At 34.7% G+C, this 18,856-nt stretch overlaps 2 protein-coding genes across 3 annotated transcripts in view; one reads left to right on the forward strand and one right to left on the reverse strand.

Moving 5' to 3' along the window:
* The window catches only part of LOC123550469 (Wilms tumor protein 1-interacting protein homolog), a 41,679-nt gene extending 26,726 nt beyond the window's left edge, over positions 1 to 14,953 (reverse strand). The window contains exon 1 of one of the 2 annotated variants that reach the window (XM_053546037.1): positions 13,398 to 14,953. In XM_053546037.1, coding sequence (XP_053402012.1) covers positions 13,398 to 14,685 — 1,288 coding nt within the window. In that variant the 5' untranslated portion in view covers positions 14,686 to 14,953. The remainder of the gene's footprint in view (positions 1 to 13,397) is intronic. The other variant, XM_053546038.1, reaches the window with a different exon arrangement.
* A 225-nt stretch (positions 14,954 to 15,178) lies between these two features.
* Positions 15,179 to 18,856, forward strand: part of LOC123548801 (probable ATP-dependent RNA helicase DHX35) — a 279,137-nt gene continuing 275,459 nt past the window's right edge. The window contains exon 1 of the mRNA XM_045336345.2: positions 15,179 to 15,337. Coding sequence (XP_045192280.2) covers positions 15,307 to 15,337 — 31 coding nt within the window. The 5' untranslated portion in view covers positions 15,179 to 15,306. The remainder of the gene's footprint in view (positions 15,338 to 18,856) is intronic.

An 18,856-nucleotide genomic window follows, 5' to 3' on the forward strand; every position in this document is an offset into this window, starting at 1 on the left:
TTTTTTACAATCAATGTTCGCAACCGCATTGTACAAAATAAGATTTTTTTGCTGTCGTAGATTTTATTTTCCTCGAACAATACAAATATTCAATACAAATATATTTCAGATGTTGGCATATATTAGCATGAGGCAGAAGCTTTGTTCAAGGCCAAATTCTTTTACTTTGTATAAAGCAATTACTTTTTCACAAAATACATACAATTAAGTCAAAGCTAAACATAAATCTCCTGAGTCTTCATTGCAGACAGTTTGAACTTCATTAGACTGAATTTAAAATGTCCACTTTCAACTGTCAAATTTAAACAATTTTAAATATTCAGCGACTGGCGCTGCCTAACAAACATAATAGTAATTTATTTGTAAATAATTGTATGGTTTCAACCAACAAGTATTAAAGAGGCGAGAGCGGGCAAACTCTGACTTAAAATTGTCTAGTTGGTTAAACAGGGTATAAAAGCATGCTTTGGTGACTATAGTAACAAACGTTACAATGTGAAGCTTTCAAAACCACCTTGGATGATTCATTGTGTACACTCTTACTGGTAACTTTTGAGATTTTGGGGCTAGCGACAAGGATAAATACAAATCTGTTCGCTAAGATATAATGAGGTCATGTTGATTCAAATTTGATTTTTCGTATTCGAAAATCTGATAAAATCCAAGATTAGTTAAGTACCTACAAGTGCTAAAATCTTCATAAAGACAAATACCAGCTTATCGCAATATACTTATGGACAGTACTTTATAATTATTGAACTGTCTTTGCCTCAGAGTTTTGGCCTTTTGTGAGACAGTATGAAAACTTGTGGTTTAAGAAAAAGTTGTCTGTGCGACAACAGAAAGAGTACCCAAAGATCTCAAGGAAAATTTTATTTAACCTTTAGCATGCTAGATAAATTGTCGTCTGCTGGAAATGTCGTCTGCTAAAATTGTAAAGTTCATTCAATTTGCTCCAAAATTGGAAGAAATATTGTCAGAGTAGCAAACAGCTTGGAACCTGATCAGACGCCGATTTAATCGGCGTCTGATCTGGTTCCAAGCTGTTTGCAAAGGCTGTTAAATTCGCCTGCAGCAGGCTAAGGGTTAAGTGGCTTGTTCATATATGGAGACACATTTTCAATATCCCTACGTGTATAATTTCTTACACAACAATATATAAAGTGAAAATGGTATATATCAAACTAATCCAAGCAAAACATAATTTTGTGTAAAAATAAATTTTTTGAGCCATTCACTATGTATTTATTATATCACATACATTTATCACAAGACTTGACAATGCAAAACCAAATATTTATGAATGTGTCAATTTTCTAAAATGGCAAAACCTAGTAAATAGAAGAAGCATTAAGAATTTGAAATTAACAGCTAGTTAACGTTTATGACAAAATATTTGTTGACATTATAAATTTTTTGAAATTAACTTTTGCTTTAAATTTCGGAGTGACTGTTCACAAACATTTGCCAAAGATACAACAATCACAAATATTAACTTAAGGTACAAATTTACCCAACCTATGGTAGAGAAACATCGAAGATCTAAAATTACTCGAGCATAACATAGCTGCAGCAAGATACAATAAAATTCAATGCGATGAAATATTTTGCACATTTTTTACTTTTTATGTTTGAAAATTTCAGTTCACAGCATTCTTAACATTCTGATATGGTTAAATAAACAGACCCAGTGCAATCGGAAGATTTCTTTAAAAGCTTTAAAAATGTTTTTTCATTTTAACGTGTGACTGAGTCATCAAAAAGATAATACATGCTAAACTTCATCTATTTAACGCTCAATGCTTATCAACAACGTTTTAACCTTTAGCCTGCTAGCAGCAAGTGATTCTGCCTTTTGCGACCAGTGCAGGCTGATCATGGTCTGCACTGTTTGTTATTCAGTCAGAAAATTATCAGTGAACACCCCTTTGGACAATAAGTGGTACTGCCCAAACTGAATGATGGATCAGTCCATTTTAGAAATTTAGCAGGGTAAACGTTAATTATAGACAGGTTCATCATATTTTGCCCTTATCATAAAACTTAACATTCAAGGGTGCCATAGTTACTAAATACGCCCGTCAAGAGCTTGTTAGAAGCAAAGTTTTTGTATGCAGATCACCAAAGGCACTAATTTTAGGTCAAGGTCAACAGGTCAAATTTTGGTGACAACAGGTAGAAGCATTCACCAACTCATTAAAAGGCCATACAAGAAAATTTAATTCTTATATCTGACCTTTGACCTCTAAGTGTGACCTTGACCTTAAACCTAGGGACCTCGTTCTTGCGCATGACACTCCATCTCATAATGTTGAACAATTGTGCCAAGTTACATCAAAATCCCTCCATGCATGAAGAAGAAATGCTCCGGACAAAGTCATTCTTGTTTTTCACCTTTGACCTCTGAGTGTGATGGTGAACAATTGTGCCAAGTTACATCAAAATCTCTCCATGCATGAAGAAGAAATGCTCCAGACAAAGTTGTTCTTGAATTTCACCTTTGACCTTAGACCTTGGGACCTGGTTCTTGCGCAAGACACTCTGTCTCATGAAGGTGAACATTATTTTCAGCCAAGTTACATCAAAATCCCTCCATGCATGAATAAGAAATGCACAGAACAAAGTTAGTGGACATCGCCCGCCCGCCCGCCTGACCAAATCCCCATGCTGAGCACTGTCTGTCTTTTGATATATCATCAAGAAGTTCAAATACAGGAGGGAGAAAAGCTACATGTATTCATTTCTAACGATTAATGTAAATAATTTTGGAAAGTTATATTTTGTAGAAAATTTCATTCCTGCATTTATTCATGTTGAGAAATTTTATTATTAAAAGCCATTGGCTTTTTTAATTTTCACTAGAAGAGGAAGAGGCCCCCTGGCCTATTATTAAGGGGAAAAATAGCTCTGCATCTTAGCAAACGAGAAAGAAAAATATTGATGTTAAGTCAACATCGGAGGAAAACTGCATGACATGAAACATGTTTTCTGAGTAGAACGGGCTTGTCAATGGTCCCTACTATAGATGGAAAAAACCCTGGTCGCTGTTTTTAAATCAGTGGTTATACTTGGGACTACTTCCTTTGCTTAGTAACAACTGCTGACAGCGCCCTCAGTAGAGGTACTACAGTATCAGAACAGATATGGTACAATACAGAAGAATTCTATGAATTAAAACACTTCATCCATTAAAGTTATAATAACCATATTTATACAATCATTTTGGTGATAAAAATTCTATTTGCATACATTAACATCACCAACAATATTTTTTCCAGTAGGACTTGTCACCAACGTAATAAACGATGACTTATGAAAGATTAATCATCGCAAAACAAATTTTGAAGAATAACTTAGCACAAACCCCTTTTCAACTTTCCCCGATTCCCCATTATTAGTGTTCATAACTGACAGGTTCAATAATGTCAAAAGGACCATTTATTTTCATTTAGAAAAGATGTGCTTTTTTTCAGAAAAATCAATTACCTGTGCACTTTGACCTGTACTAGCCACACTAATTACAATATTTTAACTGGTGACTCTAATAATTATGTGTTTGCTTGATTACTTTATTCAATGGCCTTCCATTTTTCGACTTCATTTTTTCTTTCAATAAAATAGGAAGGGTCAGACTGAGTGGTTCCCATTTTCTAAACGGTTTTAATCCAGATTTTGGCAATCCAACGCAAATCCCCGACAAGATGTGTCTGTCAGTAAAAAAAAGACTATAATTTCGCCAAAATTATTCTGCATCAATGAGCAACAACAGCATGTGAATCCTTTGGCATTATCCTTTAAGGAGTTTTTGTTGCAAAACAATGTTTGATTTTTGTTTTCATGAAAAATGTGATGAATAAAATACATGTAAAATGAGACCATGATCCAAAATACTTTTCATGTTAATTTTACGCCCTAAATGCCATAAACCTGTCAAAATAATACAAAGTTAGGTAAAACAATGGGTAATAAAAATCTTATTCATCTTGTACCCATTTTTATAAAATCATTCCATCTGGTATTTTAATAATGAGTCACAAGCGAACGAAAATTAATGATCGGCAAACTGCACAACCTTAATTTTTGTACAATGACAACAAAAATCCTAAGGGCATTACATGTAATTTTAAATCAATCAAGATTTTCTTTGTTTAAGAGAGATGAAGACAGATATGACATTGTTTTACTTGTTGATTTTTTTAAAATTGGAGACTTTTACATGCATGTATATTGTTATGTATATAATAAATGTGTCAATTTCAATTAATCATGGAAAGTGACAGGTGGCTGAGGGTATCTATTTATTACCATATTATGCACCTAGAATGACCATATTATGCACCTAGAATGTAACCTAATTGCACAATAAGATGAGAAAACAAATGACACCATAACATATTTTCCCACTGACTTCCCTCTATGATTAATTTTTTCTGTGCATCTTTGATTTTGACTTGAGGGGTCATCTCAAAATTATCAATACTCCTGTTGAACAAAGAGGCCTTCCTAATATCATCTGCACGCACAGAAGATAAAAGCAGCTTCATATTAAAGAAAAAAGATATCTTTTATAAAACTGACAATACAAAACTGTTCACTGCAAACAAAGGTGGGATGGGGAATGAATTCAAGATGAAACTAGGAAGTGGAGAATTTTACTGTCAATTTCTTATCTAATTATTCTTATCTATATAGAATGACATAAATACAGCCAATGTATACAAAAGCAAAGATTGAAGTGAAAAAAAAACAAGAGCACCGCCTTGCGGGTGCTGACGCTCATCTGATTTTTTTTGTGTAATAGAAATATTGTCCTACCCATGATTTTCTAAGTCTAAAAAGGGCCATCATTCTTGCAAAATGCAGGATAGAGTTATGTTTCTTGATGTACAGTGTCCACTAATGATTGTGAAAGACTGTTGCAAGTTTTAAAGCAATAGCTTTGATAGTTTATGAGAAAAGTTGCCTTAAATATAATACTCAACCAAGAAAATGATTTTCTAAGTCCAAAAGGGGCAATAATTATTGCAAAAAGCAGGATGGAGTTATGTTGCTTGCTGTACAGGGTCAGCTTATGATGGTGAACAAGTGTTGCAAGTTTCAAAGCAATAGCTTTGATAGTTTAAGAGAAAAGTTGACCTAAACATAAACTTAACCAAGAAATCTGATATTTCTAATTCCAAAAGGGGCCATAAATCTTGCAAAAAGCAGGATGGAGTTATGTTTCTTGCTGTACAGGGTCAGCTTATGATGGTGAACAAGTGTTGCAAGTTTTAAAGCAATAGCTTTGATAGTTTAGGATAAAAGCTGACCTAAACATAAAACTTAACCAAGAAAACTGATTTTCTAAGTCCAAAAGGGGCAATAATTATTGCAAAAAGCAGGATGGAGTTATGTTGCTTGCTGTACAGGGTCAGCTTATGATGGTGAACAAGTGTTGCAAGTTTCAAAGCAATAGCTTTGATAGTTTAGGAGAAAAAGTTGACCTAAACATAAAACTTAACCAAGAAATCTGATATTTTCGAAGTACAAAAGGGGCCATAAATCTTGCAAAAAGCAAGATGGAGTTATGTTTCTTGGTATACAGGGTCAGCTTATGATGGTGAACAAGTCTTCCAAGTTTCAAAGCAATAGCTTTGATAGTTTAGGAGAAAAGCTGACCTAAACATAAAACTTAACCAGGCAACGCCGACGCAGACGCCGACGCCGACAACCGCTCAAGTGATGACAATAACTCATCATTTTTTTTCAAAAAATCAGATGAGCTAAAAAATGATTTGTATAAAATACCAGAGCAAAAGTAGTTCTCTGATGACTAATCAATGAGACCACAAAATAAAACAAGGGCCAGACAGACATTTAAGTATGTGTTTAACAAGGTTAAGGAGATATGTATAAATATTATTCCCTGTGTAATAAATAAATATGTAATACTATATTAAGCTAACACTCAAATACTGTACCACTAAACATTTCAATAATTCCTTATAAAATCTTATAAAAAAAGTGTCCCTTTGAAATATTCTTGCCCCGTAGTTTGGTGCTAGCTCCTTAATATGCTGAACAGAATGTTGGAAACCGAAATTGCATTATAACATTATTTACACTCGGAAAAAAGAAAGTAAACATCTAAATGTTTTAGTCTAACAGACCATTGAGATCCCCTCAGAGATAACCCATACTGCTGGCCGAGAATGGAGTGTGCAAACAAAGCTATTGATCTGCCAGGAATTCCAAACATTCCAGGGTTAGATAATGAGCTACATCAGATAACACCAATAATACACCACTGGTCCATTTTGCTGTAACACTGACCAGTTATGGCGGATAAAAATAGTTGCGGGAAGTTTCTCAGACTTCTGGAAACAACAGTTATGGAAATTGTGCTAGGGTCAGAAGAAAGTATGATATTCTTTCATTTCTAAACAATACAAGAAAATCTGACACTGCATGCTGCCGGCTGTCACTAAAAATCTTTCACACAATAAATTCTGATTAAAAAAAAAATCCGGGAGTTCAAAACGAACATGTGAAATGAAAACAGTTTAACCAAGTACGAACATTTGGCATAACGGGAAATAATTAACTCATGACTTTTTCAACCATGTTTTGTGCTGCCCTTAGTAGGTGGGTTTATACTATTACTAAGTTTTATACAGAATTTTGTTGATACTGAAAGTAAAATTTAAAAAGATCCTTAGCTGGATTTATGAAAACTGTTTAATAGACATGAAAATCGGTCTTATATTAATATTAAATATCATGGACTCTTTCTGCAGTTGACAAAATCTCTAAAGTAATGCAAATACATGTTTCATGATAGTTATTAAATCATTTTCTTACAAGTATGATTTGCTTTCTCATCTTCCTTGTTTACATGTTTCACTTGTAGGGTGCCTATCTAATGCACAAACTGAAAGGGCAACACAGATCACTGATGATTCACCAGAATAGTTCGGTTATCTATCTGCACAAGATACAATCAGGAAAAAGAAACAAACACACAATAATCTATAAATAGATACACAAACAAATTAACACGAAACATGACATGATTTTAAACAGCGAGAACAAAGAGAGTCCAGTGCCTTTAGAAATTACGAAATCTCTTGCGAATTAATACATCCAAAACTATGCCAGAAGTATGTCTGTTCTGCCAAATTCCACCTCTCATAACAGACTAACTGTACATTTATTTGTTATGCGCCATTTAAGATGCAACCATTTCGACATGAAACAGATCTGCTCATCATTACACGTGCATGAACCATGCAATCTCAGACGTGCACCTTTTTCAACATTGTATTTTCAGAAATAATCAATCACTCATAATTCCTCAAACTTCTAGAAAATATTGAACGTCTGAAATTTAAAAAATTTCAAACTGTGCCTCCACCTACATGTGTACTTAGTACATGTAGCAATGATTTAATAGTCTGGGACTGAATTTTTTTTCAACAGATAGATAATAGATTACAGATCTGTAAGGCAGATATAAAATCGCTAACACAATATCAATATGATTCAGATAACAAACTCTCTACAGGAGATTTTACCCTGCAGAAGTTAACAATTCACTAAAAGCACATCTAATGTCTGCATAATAATTATTATGTACTTCGGAAATTGTCATTTATACAGTATTTACAGTATGTCATTTCTATGGGTTAAGATGTTGCCACATTGCCTGAATTTTTTTCCAAGAAATGATCCAGAATTTGTCATTATCAAAATGGTACCAAGCAACATGTACAAGTTCATTAGTCAGTTTCTCTTACCAAGTACACAGCCCAGGTAATGAAGGAGGATAACATCGAAAATGAATAATACTGACAATAAATAATGATGACAGAAACAGATGAAAAGAAATTGACATTTCCTGTCCTGGCTATTACCTGACTAAACAACTAGCATTACCTGACAAAACAACTACCCTGAGATAATTTTTTTCCACAGCTACTGTATTGTAATTTTGTACGGGATTTTATGGCAACATCAAGAGGGGGTCAAACAATTGTGTACCAAACTGTCCAAAATACAATGTTTTTAATCTTTACACTGCTAAATTTCTAAAATGGACTAGTCTATCATTCAATATGGGCAATACCATCTATTAATCAAAAGGGTGTTCACTGAAAACTTACAGACTGAATAGCGAACAGTGCAGACCATGATCAGCCTGCACGGGACGGATGTACAGGCTGATCTTGGTCTGCACTGGTCGCAAAGGCAGAATCACTTGCCGCCAGCAGGCTAAAGGCAGAGGACCCTAAGTAATAGGTAAACGAGAATTTTTCAAGCTGACAAAATTTAAGGAATTCATGACCAATATCACTATGTTTAAAAGTCGCTGAGATCTGATGATAATAAACTATTATACAAAAAGCCGCCAGTGATTTACTACCACTGTGATCGTTCTTTATTACAAAACAGTTTCGATCTACGACAATAATGATATAATTTCTTCTTTTAAAGCTCAGAAACTTGTCCGTCTACCGTAATGATTTTTCTATAATACGGTAAGTGCTTTAAACAGTCGCCTTTGAAACTTGAAATACTTGAAATTATGTACAAAACTGAAAGCTTCAAACACTTGTAAAGGAAATAAAGACCTAACTTAACATAGCCAAATGATTCATTGTGTTCAATGATTAGAAACTTTTATAAACATTTGGATTGAAGAAAAAATTAGATTTTTTCCAAACAGTCACAAACATTAAATTGCTGAAATTATTTGAACAAGTTTGGTGGGGGATAAAGTCATATTTCTTCAAAAGAAGTATTTTGTTTTTCAAAAGGCCACGGCTACGTGGAATACAAAGAATGTTGAAAGAAAGCAAACAGTAATTACGGTGATAAAAATTTAAAGCATTTAAACTGTTTGATAAGATACAAAGTTACAGAAACTGGAATCCACCTGTGACAGTTAAGAATAAGTATATTTCTTAACATTAAACCCATGATGAGCTTTTACTCAATCATAACCAGTCATGTCTCACCTGTTCACTGTGGCATTATCATGTCTAAAATCATAGCTTAGCATGCAAGATCAGCTCAGTATTTAACCTTTACCCTGCCAAATTTCTAAGATGAACTGGTCTATCATTTAATTTGGGCAGTACCAATTATTATTCAAAGGAGTGTTCATTGAAAATTTCCTGACTGAACAGCAAACAGTGCAGACAATGATCAGCCTGCACAGATGTGCAGGCTGATCTTGGTCTACACTGATCACTTAACGCAATCAGACTAAAGGGTTAAATGTAGAACACAAAAATGAATCGAAAAATTACTGAGTTTGATTCTTTGACCTGGGACCATTTGCAAGAAACATGTATGTCTGAAAACTGTTTCAACAATACACATAGTTATCAGTTACATACATGTACATACAGGCCTTTCCCCAGCTGCATAAGGCGCCGCGCTACCGCGGCGCTTAAAACACGAAATATAGCTTCCTGCAGCGCTTAAATATCCCGCATGGTGCTTCAGTTATTAGCGCAGCGTCTTAAATCAGTAAGCGATTTCATCCCCGTGAGATACCTCAGGTATAGTTTATGAATACACAGTGTAGCTAGCTGTTTACCGTGTACTGTATAATTGTGTTGTTCGAAAATACTTATAAAAGAAGTGGACATCTGTGTAGTATACATGATATATTGATGGTTATATGAAAATGTAGAAGTAATGAAATACATGTTGTTGTGTTTTTTTGCATATGGTATACTTAAAAAAGCACCATTTGGGTTCGATTATTTAAAAAAACCCACCCCTTATCCCGCCACGCAAGCTTCACCCTAGCGTCTTAAAAAAATTGTGGGGAAGGGCCTGACATAGATAAGTTTAAGTATGGTAAAGAACCCTGAAACATAACTGTATGCTCTCACATAACTGTCTGTCAGCCGTTACATAAATGTTTTAAAATCGACTGCTCAAAGGCATTTAAAACAAGAAATGTAAGAGATGCACTCTCAATAGTTGATGAAAAGTTTACCCATGTTATATTATCTAACGAACCACTTAGTTCATCATGTAATTAGAAAAGAGATATCCTCAATCAAATTTCTGCTACTTATATGAAATGACATGGACAAAAGGAGCGAAGTCTTTAATGCCGTTCAGGATATCTGTAAACTTTCCACATAAATTCCCCAGACATGATTGTTCTAAGACCAACTTAGTTTAAAACAATGAAAATCTAGGGCAGTTTCTTATAGAAACATAAACTGTATTGTATACATATTTTTTTCTTATAAACACACACAACAAGATAGCTGCCAATAATCTATAGGAAGAGAAGCTGTGTAGGAACTACTTGTTGAGAGGCGTATCATGTAGGAACTACTTGTTGACTGATTACGCCTCCAGGTATATACTGCTAAATCTGATGACACTGTGAGATAATCATCAATGGTTCTATTGCCAAAAATCTCCACCCATCCTTTAATCAGTACATGAAAATAATGCAAAAAAAATGTTGTATGCAAACACACTATAGAGGTATATATTATTAATATGTACAATATACTATCATGACAATACCTCTGAAAAGTGCTTTTCCCCAGTAATCTCAATGGCAAATGGTATGCTTTTCCCCATTTTCAAAGCTAAACTTCCTGAAGTAAAAAATCTTCTTCTCTACTTTTTAAAGACTGTACATGTACCTATGGAACCTTAAACATTTGAAAAACAAGGCAACTGAATATACTACTAACTTAACCATTTGATGATTTATGATCAGCTTTCTCCTAAATCTAGATGCATTTTCCCAACTGTAAAGGCCCCGGTCCCAATCCCAAAATTGTGGAGAAAAAAACTGCTTAAGCCTTAAGAACAAATATCCCCCTTCAATAGCAGACATTTTTCATTCAAGCATGTGAAAATGCTTATAAAGTGACCTTTCCTGGACCAAAACCTCTGCAAAACAATCAAATTTTCATGAGCTTCAACCTCAGTATAACAGCTAACTCAAGTGTTCCGAGTAACACCCTGTCGACAATGGTTGCACTGTATATAAAAATATTCTAGACACAGCAATGATCTAGCAGCCACATATATTGCATTTCTATTTTGTCTTGCTTTTTTGAAGAATAAATCTTTTTACAAATTTCTTAATTCTACACCATGTGCCTACTGTTACAATGCAGATATTAATTCTGTATTAAATTGAATTTAACTGCACACGCATGTTTCTCCACCCACCATTAAGAAAGATTTTACGAGAAAAAGAATTATATCCCTTAGGGAATATGAAATAAATATATGATTTTCATGTCAAAGTTGGTAAGTAACTTTCTGCGGAACACATTAATAAACAGTGTAAAAACACATTTTAATTAACCTTTACCCTGCTAAATTTCTAAAATGGCCTGGTCCATCATTCAATTTGGGCAGTACCACTTACTATTCAAAGGGGTGTTTACTGAAAATTTACTGACTAAACTGCGAACAGTGCAGACTATGATCAGCCTGCATGGATGTGCAGGTTGATTTTGGTCTGCAGTGGTCACTGAGGCACTTGCTGCCAGCAGGCTAAAAGTTAAGTTTATCAAATGAATCGCTCAAATTTACTCTGAAAGTGTCACAATAATTAACATAGATAAAATCTGATACAAAAGTGATTCCAAACAGCTAATTTTTGGAACATGGACAATGAATAAAATTAAAATGTGGTATATTTAAAACCCACCAATGATTTGGGTTTTTTTCCACAATGTCTTTACCATTAAAATCATTAAATATGCATTCTTAGATATATAAGACATGCAATTTTATCAAAATGAAAGGTGGTTAAATTTAACCAGAACTAGTTTACTTTTGGGACAACATTGGTTGTAAAATTTCGTCAAAACAAAAATTTTCACTATTGGTCATATATCAAGCACAAATTATTCATGTTTTGTTGATGTTGTGATTAATCGGCCATAGCTAATGAGTGCCACTGTTAACCATAAACCTAGGACGCAAACTCGAGGCTAAAAACTGCACCACTTCACCTTAAAACGATTAAATTCTATGTCTTTGTAAACCATAAATTAATATCTTAACTGTGGTAAGATTTTATTCTTAACATAAACATTCCTGAATTATTAAAATTTCAATAAATTACAAACTCTATATTCAACTTGATTTTAAATACGGAAAAAAAGGCCCCGTAATTTAATTAATTCTCCCTATCGTATTACATTTTATTCTCTGATAAAAATTCTTTTTCAGCAAGTACTAGCACTTATATTTATTTTATCATAAAATTTTCATTTAAGAGCTTTCAAGAGGCAATTTGTTATAAAGTTAACATAGTAATTTAAATGAATGATCATATTCTGCTGAAGGTTTTATTTAAATCGGGCGAACTTTGTTCTTGTCTCATCTTTCAGATCGCTTTTATGTATGTGTCAAAATGCTTGATCGCCCGATCATTGAAGACGAAACAGATTTCTGTTGAAATAGTTTCGTTTGAACATATCTGGAATGTTAGAACACTATGCGACAAACAATAAATAATAATTCAAGCAGAAAAATGTGAGATACGCTTGACAAAGGAATTCCGATTTTGCATGGCACCTGTAAACAAAGAATGCACACTTGTCTGAATACCAGCTTTTCAACGTCAGAGAAGTATACAGACATGTAAATAATTGATTCAACAGCTCCAATGACCATTACAGACTGTCATTTCAAAACATGCCTCAACAAATATACATGATCTAGTCTCAACCCACGTGTATGATATAAGAACCCATTAATAAACACAGGATATTCTTCTTTTAAAACAAATAAAACTATTCAAAATCACTTCTGTAAATAATAATAAAAGCAGCTCAAAAAACCAGCTGTAGCAAAACATACTTTTTATCTTTCAAAATGTACATGACTTCAGGTTACTGGTAATTACCAATCTGATAAGCAAGCTATAAAAGATAAGGACCAAGTACATACATGAAACTACTGAAGAGTTTGCCAAGGTTGTCTGTAAACCTGCAGGTAGGATACAGTTTACAAAGAAGCCACTTGTACTGGTACCAAGAGGCTAATTACTGGAATGATTCTACTTAATTAAGACAAATACTGTGGTAAATATTTATAATACCCACTGCTTATATGCATGTAGACCTCTAATGCAGAATGGCAAGTGACATGTACAATACACAATGCTGGATAAGACTGAATATCCAGTGTAACAGTTACAGTGGTTCAGAGGCTTACAACAAAATATTTGAATTCAAATTCTGCAGGAAGGTCATGGTGCATTATAATATGATTATACCTTAATTTCAAAAAAAACCATTTTGATCAGTGACAATCAGCCCCTAGGATGTATCAAACTCATTTATATAATATATAAAAAGTATATTAACATGTTGTCATACATAAATGTAATTTTGGTTTATCAAACTTACCAAAATATTCCCCTTGGGCAGATGATTCCATTTCATCTTCAAGTTGTTGTGTTAGAGCATTTAACTTCAGCTCTGCCTCTGTTGGTCCCTTTGGTTTTGGTGGTGTTACTTGATACTGCAATTTACTAACAACTGATGGATGCACTGATGATGAGGACTGTGTCCTTGGGACATTTCCGCCAACTATGTGAACTTGTGTATTTGTACGATTTGCCGAACTAGGTGTTGTATTTCTCGGTGGAAGACCTGGCATAGGTTCGGTTTTATGCGGCCCATGATATGGGGGTGGAGGTTCACGGGGAAGTGGGGATGAAGATGGGCTCATTGAAATAAGCAGATCCTGCTCTAGCTTTTTCGTCAGAGCAGCTATTTCTGACTCTGACTGAGACTGTGGAATTCCGGGTTGATTTTTTGGCACTCTGGCTGGAATTGCAGGAGGTGGAGACACTTGAGACGTATTAGTCCTTGATTTTAGATGGGTGGTATTTGCTACCATAGCTTGAACATTCCCATTCTGGGTGATTGGAACATGATGAACATTAACTGTTCCTGCAGCTGGATTTATTAATATCTGACCATTCATAACTGGAGGACGCACAATGTAACTCTGAAATGGTGGCGCTGCTTCATTAAATCTATTGCGATTAGTTAAACTTTGATGAGTAATATTCATATTAATATTTCCGCCATCTTGTGGAAAAACAACAGAGTTTCTCGGACTTGGAAATCTGTCATATATAATTCCTCCAGCTAAACTTGTTCTTGGAGAACTCCTATTTGAATCAAGACTTATACTAGACAAATTGCTAGCAATACTATTCCTAAATCTTGCATCATATGGGGGTGGTGGTGCCTGTTGTGAAGGATGTATTAAACTTGATCGAGGACTTGAATTCTTAGAATCTCCGGCACTTCCTACACTTGACCTCGGACTTGAATATTCTGAACCACCATTAATTGGATTGTGAGTTCCGTTGATTGTAATAAAACTGCCCTGGCTATGAATTTGACTTGTAATACCTGGCCCAGCATGTTTCTGTCCGCCGATCATGATCTCACGACCTTGTATAGTCTGTAGCTGTGGTTGTGGCTGCACATGCAGCATCTGATTAACATTATTATCAAACATTTTTAACATATGAGATGTTGCGTTATTCATTCCAACTGGTATAGGTGGTTTATTTTCCGATACACTGACATTTAACTGATGTTTACCATATCCTACAAAAACATTCTCTTGGCCCTGTAAAGGATATCCACTGACATTTTGATTCTTCATGTTTGCCATTGTTATAGAAACACATCACCGTCTTTGAGAACACCCCTCATAATTAATTTCCAGTTTTACACAGCAATCAGTAAATTTGAAGACCAAAGAACATTCAGAGAAAGTTGTGACATACAACAACACTTTTCTAAAACGAAAGAATAAACTTTAAACAATAACTATGTGTTAGATTAATGAAAATGTTAAAAATGTAAACAAATTCCACTACTCGACAATAGTGAATCACTTTTCCTTGTTGAACTCCGGGCAAAATGAAGCCAAATAACACACAGACAATATCAATATTCTTCCGCGATTGTGGATATTTTTCTCTTACATTGTCATCAAAATCAAAAAGTCGAGCTCGAAGTAAGAAGCATAAAACCCCATATCTTCTATCACAATAAAAATTTGTTTTAATACCTTATTTTGTTGATCTTATCGTATCGTAAGTAATGAACTATTTTCTCAATTATTCGGCAGGTGCGATTTTTAATTGGTTTGCGGTAAGTAGTGATTCTTACGAATAAATGTTTCAATTAGCACCGTATAAAACTACGGGAAACGTTTCTTGGAGCTAAAGACGAAAATTAAAAATATCCTAGCTGTGGAATAAATTTTTAAAAAGATATCTGAAGAAAAATGTTAAAGAAACCAAAGTTCTGGAAGCCAGGTTGGTACATCATTTTAAACTGAAATGTCATTATATTTCGCGACCAAAGAGGTAACACTATATATATCTGTCTTCATTTACTGTCTAACCCTTTAGTAAGGCTTTACAGGGACGTAGATATTTTCGTCTGCATCAAGACACAAAGATTGTTAGTAAAAAATAAAAGAAAATAGAGCCAAATAAAAGGGAAAGGAAAATTTGTTAGCACTTGACTTAAAAGATAAAAACGGGTGAAGAGAAGCATGTTCAATGTTGCAAACAGCGGCATTGAACTGCTTAAGGGTTGGAAGGAAGAGAATGTCAGGTGGATGATTATTCAATAGGACTATAGTCCTGGGGAAAAAGAAGTATTTGTAGTAACGTGTAAGACAGCAGATGGTAATGGCGTGATTGCCTGTTAATGTTAGGGGGATGAAATTATCTTCCATGGGGATTGCAACCAGTTGATTTGAGATTTTATACATAAGAGAGAAGAGAGAGTTGGGAGTCAGTGCATTGGAGAATCTAGCCTGTGCCATTTTAGACTGTACAGCATGTCAGTGACACTGGAGGTGCGGCCAAAGTCAGACATAGCCCAACGACTGCCTGTCTCTGGACCGCTTCTGTTTGATCTACACTCGAAACCCGTTATAACGCTTCTCGATATACCGCGGTATTCGTTATAACGCTGTATCGTCTTGGCTCCCAAATTTTAGAGGGTAAAAAAAAATCAAAAATAAAAAAAAAATAAAAAAATCGCGGATGTTATTTAATTTGATCATAACCAGCGTAAAAACTACATCAAGTACGTGTACATTAACACCTTTCCATGACAACTGTGACAAAAATCAATTATCGTCTGCTAGCTTACTTGTTTGCGTATCGCCTTTGTTAAAGTTTCAATACATGTAGACCTGTGACAATTAGGCAATCAGTACCGTGTCAAAATTAAACTGTTTGCATTAACAAGCGTGGAAGATCGGTCAGTCAACTATCAAACCGTTTAAGTTTGCACCAATTAAGTGGATAACATTAACACTCGAGTGAATAAAAATCGAACAACAGGCCCAGTTTTGTAATAAAATGCAGCCGTTTTTCATAATCATCATTCTCGGTTCGTCGGAATTTGCGAAGATTCGACGCACTGAAAGCCATATTGAGAATGTTCTCCCTTTTTAATATTGTATATTAACGACGGCGATTTAACAATTTTCTATCTTGTTTATCGATTTTCTTCATGCATTCAAAATTATTTTTTTAAGACTGTCCGCGTTTTTTCTCTTTTAGTTACATAAACCCCCAGTGCAATTGCATTGCGTATGTAATTCTCATGACATCGCACTCCTCACACAGCGTTATACATGTTTACTTCCGGGGATAAACAATTTCAACTTTCTTTTAGAATCACGACAAAATGAGAAGATGACACAGCGTTATAATTCTTTTAATGTATTTTTCAGTAGCATTTAAGGTAAATAAATGTCCTGTTTATACGATTCTTATTTCTTATTAACATAAAACAGCGTCCAAAATACGTCTAATACATTACCGATGGGTGGGGTATTGCATTTACCGCTGATACGATCATCCCGCGTTATAAATTTAACCCCGCTAGATCCGTGGGTCTCGAACCTTGGACCCCGATGACAGCGTTATAACGGGGTCCTAGTGTATTTGGGTTTGTGTGTATGGAGCTATATTCCAGCTGTGGTCTGATGAAGGTATGATATGCTATAGACTGAAGGAGTTTGGAATTGACCTTTTTATTCCTGCGGAGGAAATCTAGAGTTTGATTTGTCTTTTTGGTTGACCTATTTATGTGGGCGTCCCACGAAAGATCATTTTAGTCTGCCAAGGTATTTTGCTGAGGTGACTGATTCTAGAAGTGATTATGCAGGTAGTATTGTGATGGGATAGGATGTTTCCTTCTAGTGACGTGAATAACTTGACATTTGCAGGATTGAATTCCATATCCCAGTCCAACTCGCACTTTTCTAATGTTTTAAGGTCATTTTGGAGGGTATTTGATTGTTTGACAGAGGTAAGTAACATGTATATTGCAGTCTCATCTGCAATAAATGCACTTTAGAATTGATATTTTGTGGGAGGTCATTTATGTATGCTAGGAAGAGCAGGGGCCCAAGCACAGACCCCTGCGGAACTCGAGAAGAGACAGGTGTGGGCTCTGAGCTTGTACCGTTTAGAATTATGTATTGAGACTGGTTGTCAAGGAAGCTCTTAAGGTATTAGGCCTCTAATAGAGTACCTCCTTTCAGAAGAGTATTCAATTCCTACCATAAACCTAAACTGCAATTTTCAGGGGGGCGTAGGTTCAAGCCCTACTGGAACCAAATTTTTTTTCCCCCTTATTTTCCTTTTTTCTAGTACATTTTTACTTCTTTCAAGACTTATTATTGATTTCTTGTACAAAAATGGAAAAATTTCATTTGATAAGTGATTTTTTGCTGTTCAAAGCGACTTTACCTCTGAAACAGAAGGGGTAGAGTTACACATCTTTAAAAATACTGAGTTACATGCGGTAAAAGTTCTCTATTTTGCCTTCATTCTTTAGATTACATATTGTGAAAGAAATGTAGGTAGGTTTTACTTCTGTCCAAATGTTATTTTTGAATGAAGTGAGCAAAATTCAAAACAGACCCGCAGGATTTGACCTTAATTTTTCAATATTGGAGTTAGAATTCTGTCTCATTAAATTCGTTTACTTGAGGCACCCTAGAAAAAATTATATTGACAGTTATATTTTAAGTTTTATAATTATTTACCAATAGTTTGATGTTTCTTTTATAAAAAATAATGGTCTAATGAATTCTCTGCAAATGTTTTGGACAGTGGCCATCACTTTGAAATTTGTCTCTACTTGAGCTTGAGGAAATACCATAAATTACACAAAATTTATAAAAAAAAACGGCACTGTAAAAGTTGTTAAAAATTTGCAACACAGTGCGAAACACAATCAACTTTACGAATATACCAAGCATTAATGCCATTTTTAGCTCATCTGATTTTTTGAAAAAAAATGATGAGTTATTGTCATCACTTGAGCGGTTGTCGGCGTCGGCGTCGGCGTCGGCGTCTGCGTCGGCGTTGCCTGGTTAAGTTTTATGTTTAGGTCAGCTTTTCTCCTAAACTATCAAAGCTATTGCTTTGAAACTTGGAATACTTGTTCACCATCATAAGCTGACCCTGTATAGCAAGAAACATAACTCCATCTTGCTTTTTGCAAGATTTATGGCCCCTTTTGTACTTAGAAAATATCAGATTTCTTGGTTAAGTTTTATGTTTAGGTCAACTTTTCACCTAAACTATCAAAGCTATTGCTTTGAAACTTGGAATACTTGTTCACCATCATAAGCAGACCCTGTACATCAAGAAACATAACTCCATCTTGCTTTTTGCAAGATTTATTGCCCCTTTTGGACTTAGAGAATCAGTTTTCTTGGTTAAGTTTTATGTTTAGGTCAGCTTTTATCCTAAACTATCAAAGCTATTGCTTTAAAACTTGCAACACTTGTTCACCAT

This window comes from Mercenaria mercenaria, chromosome 6, assembly GCF_021730395.1.
Source record: "Mercenaria mercenaria strain notata chromosome 6, MADL_Memer_1, whole genome shotgun sequence".
Lineage (NCBI taxonomy): Eukaryota > Metazoa > Mollusca > Bivalvia > Venerida > Veneridae > Mercenaria > Mercenaria mercenaria.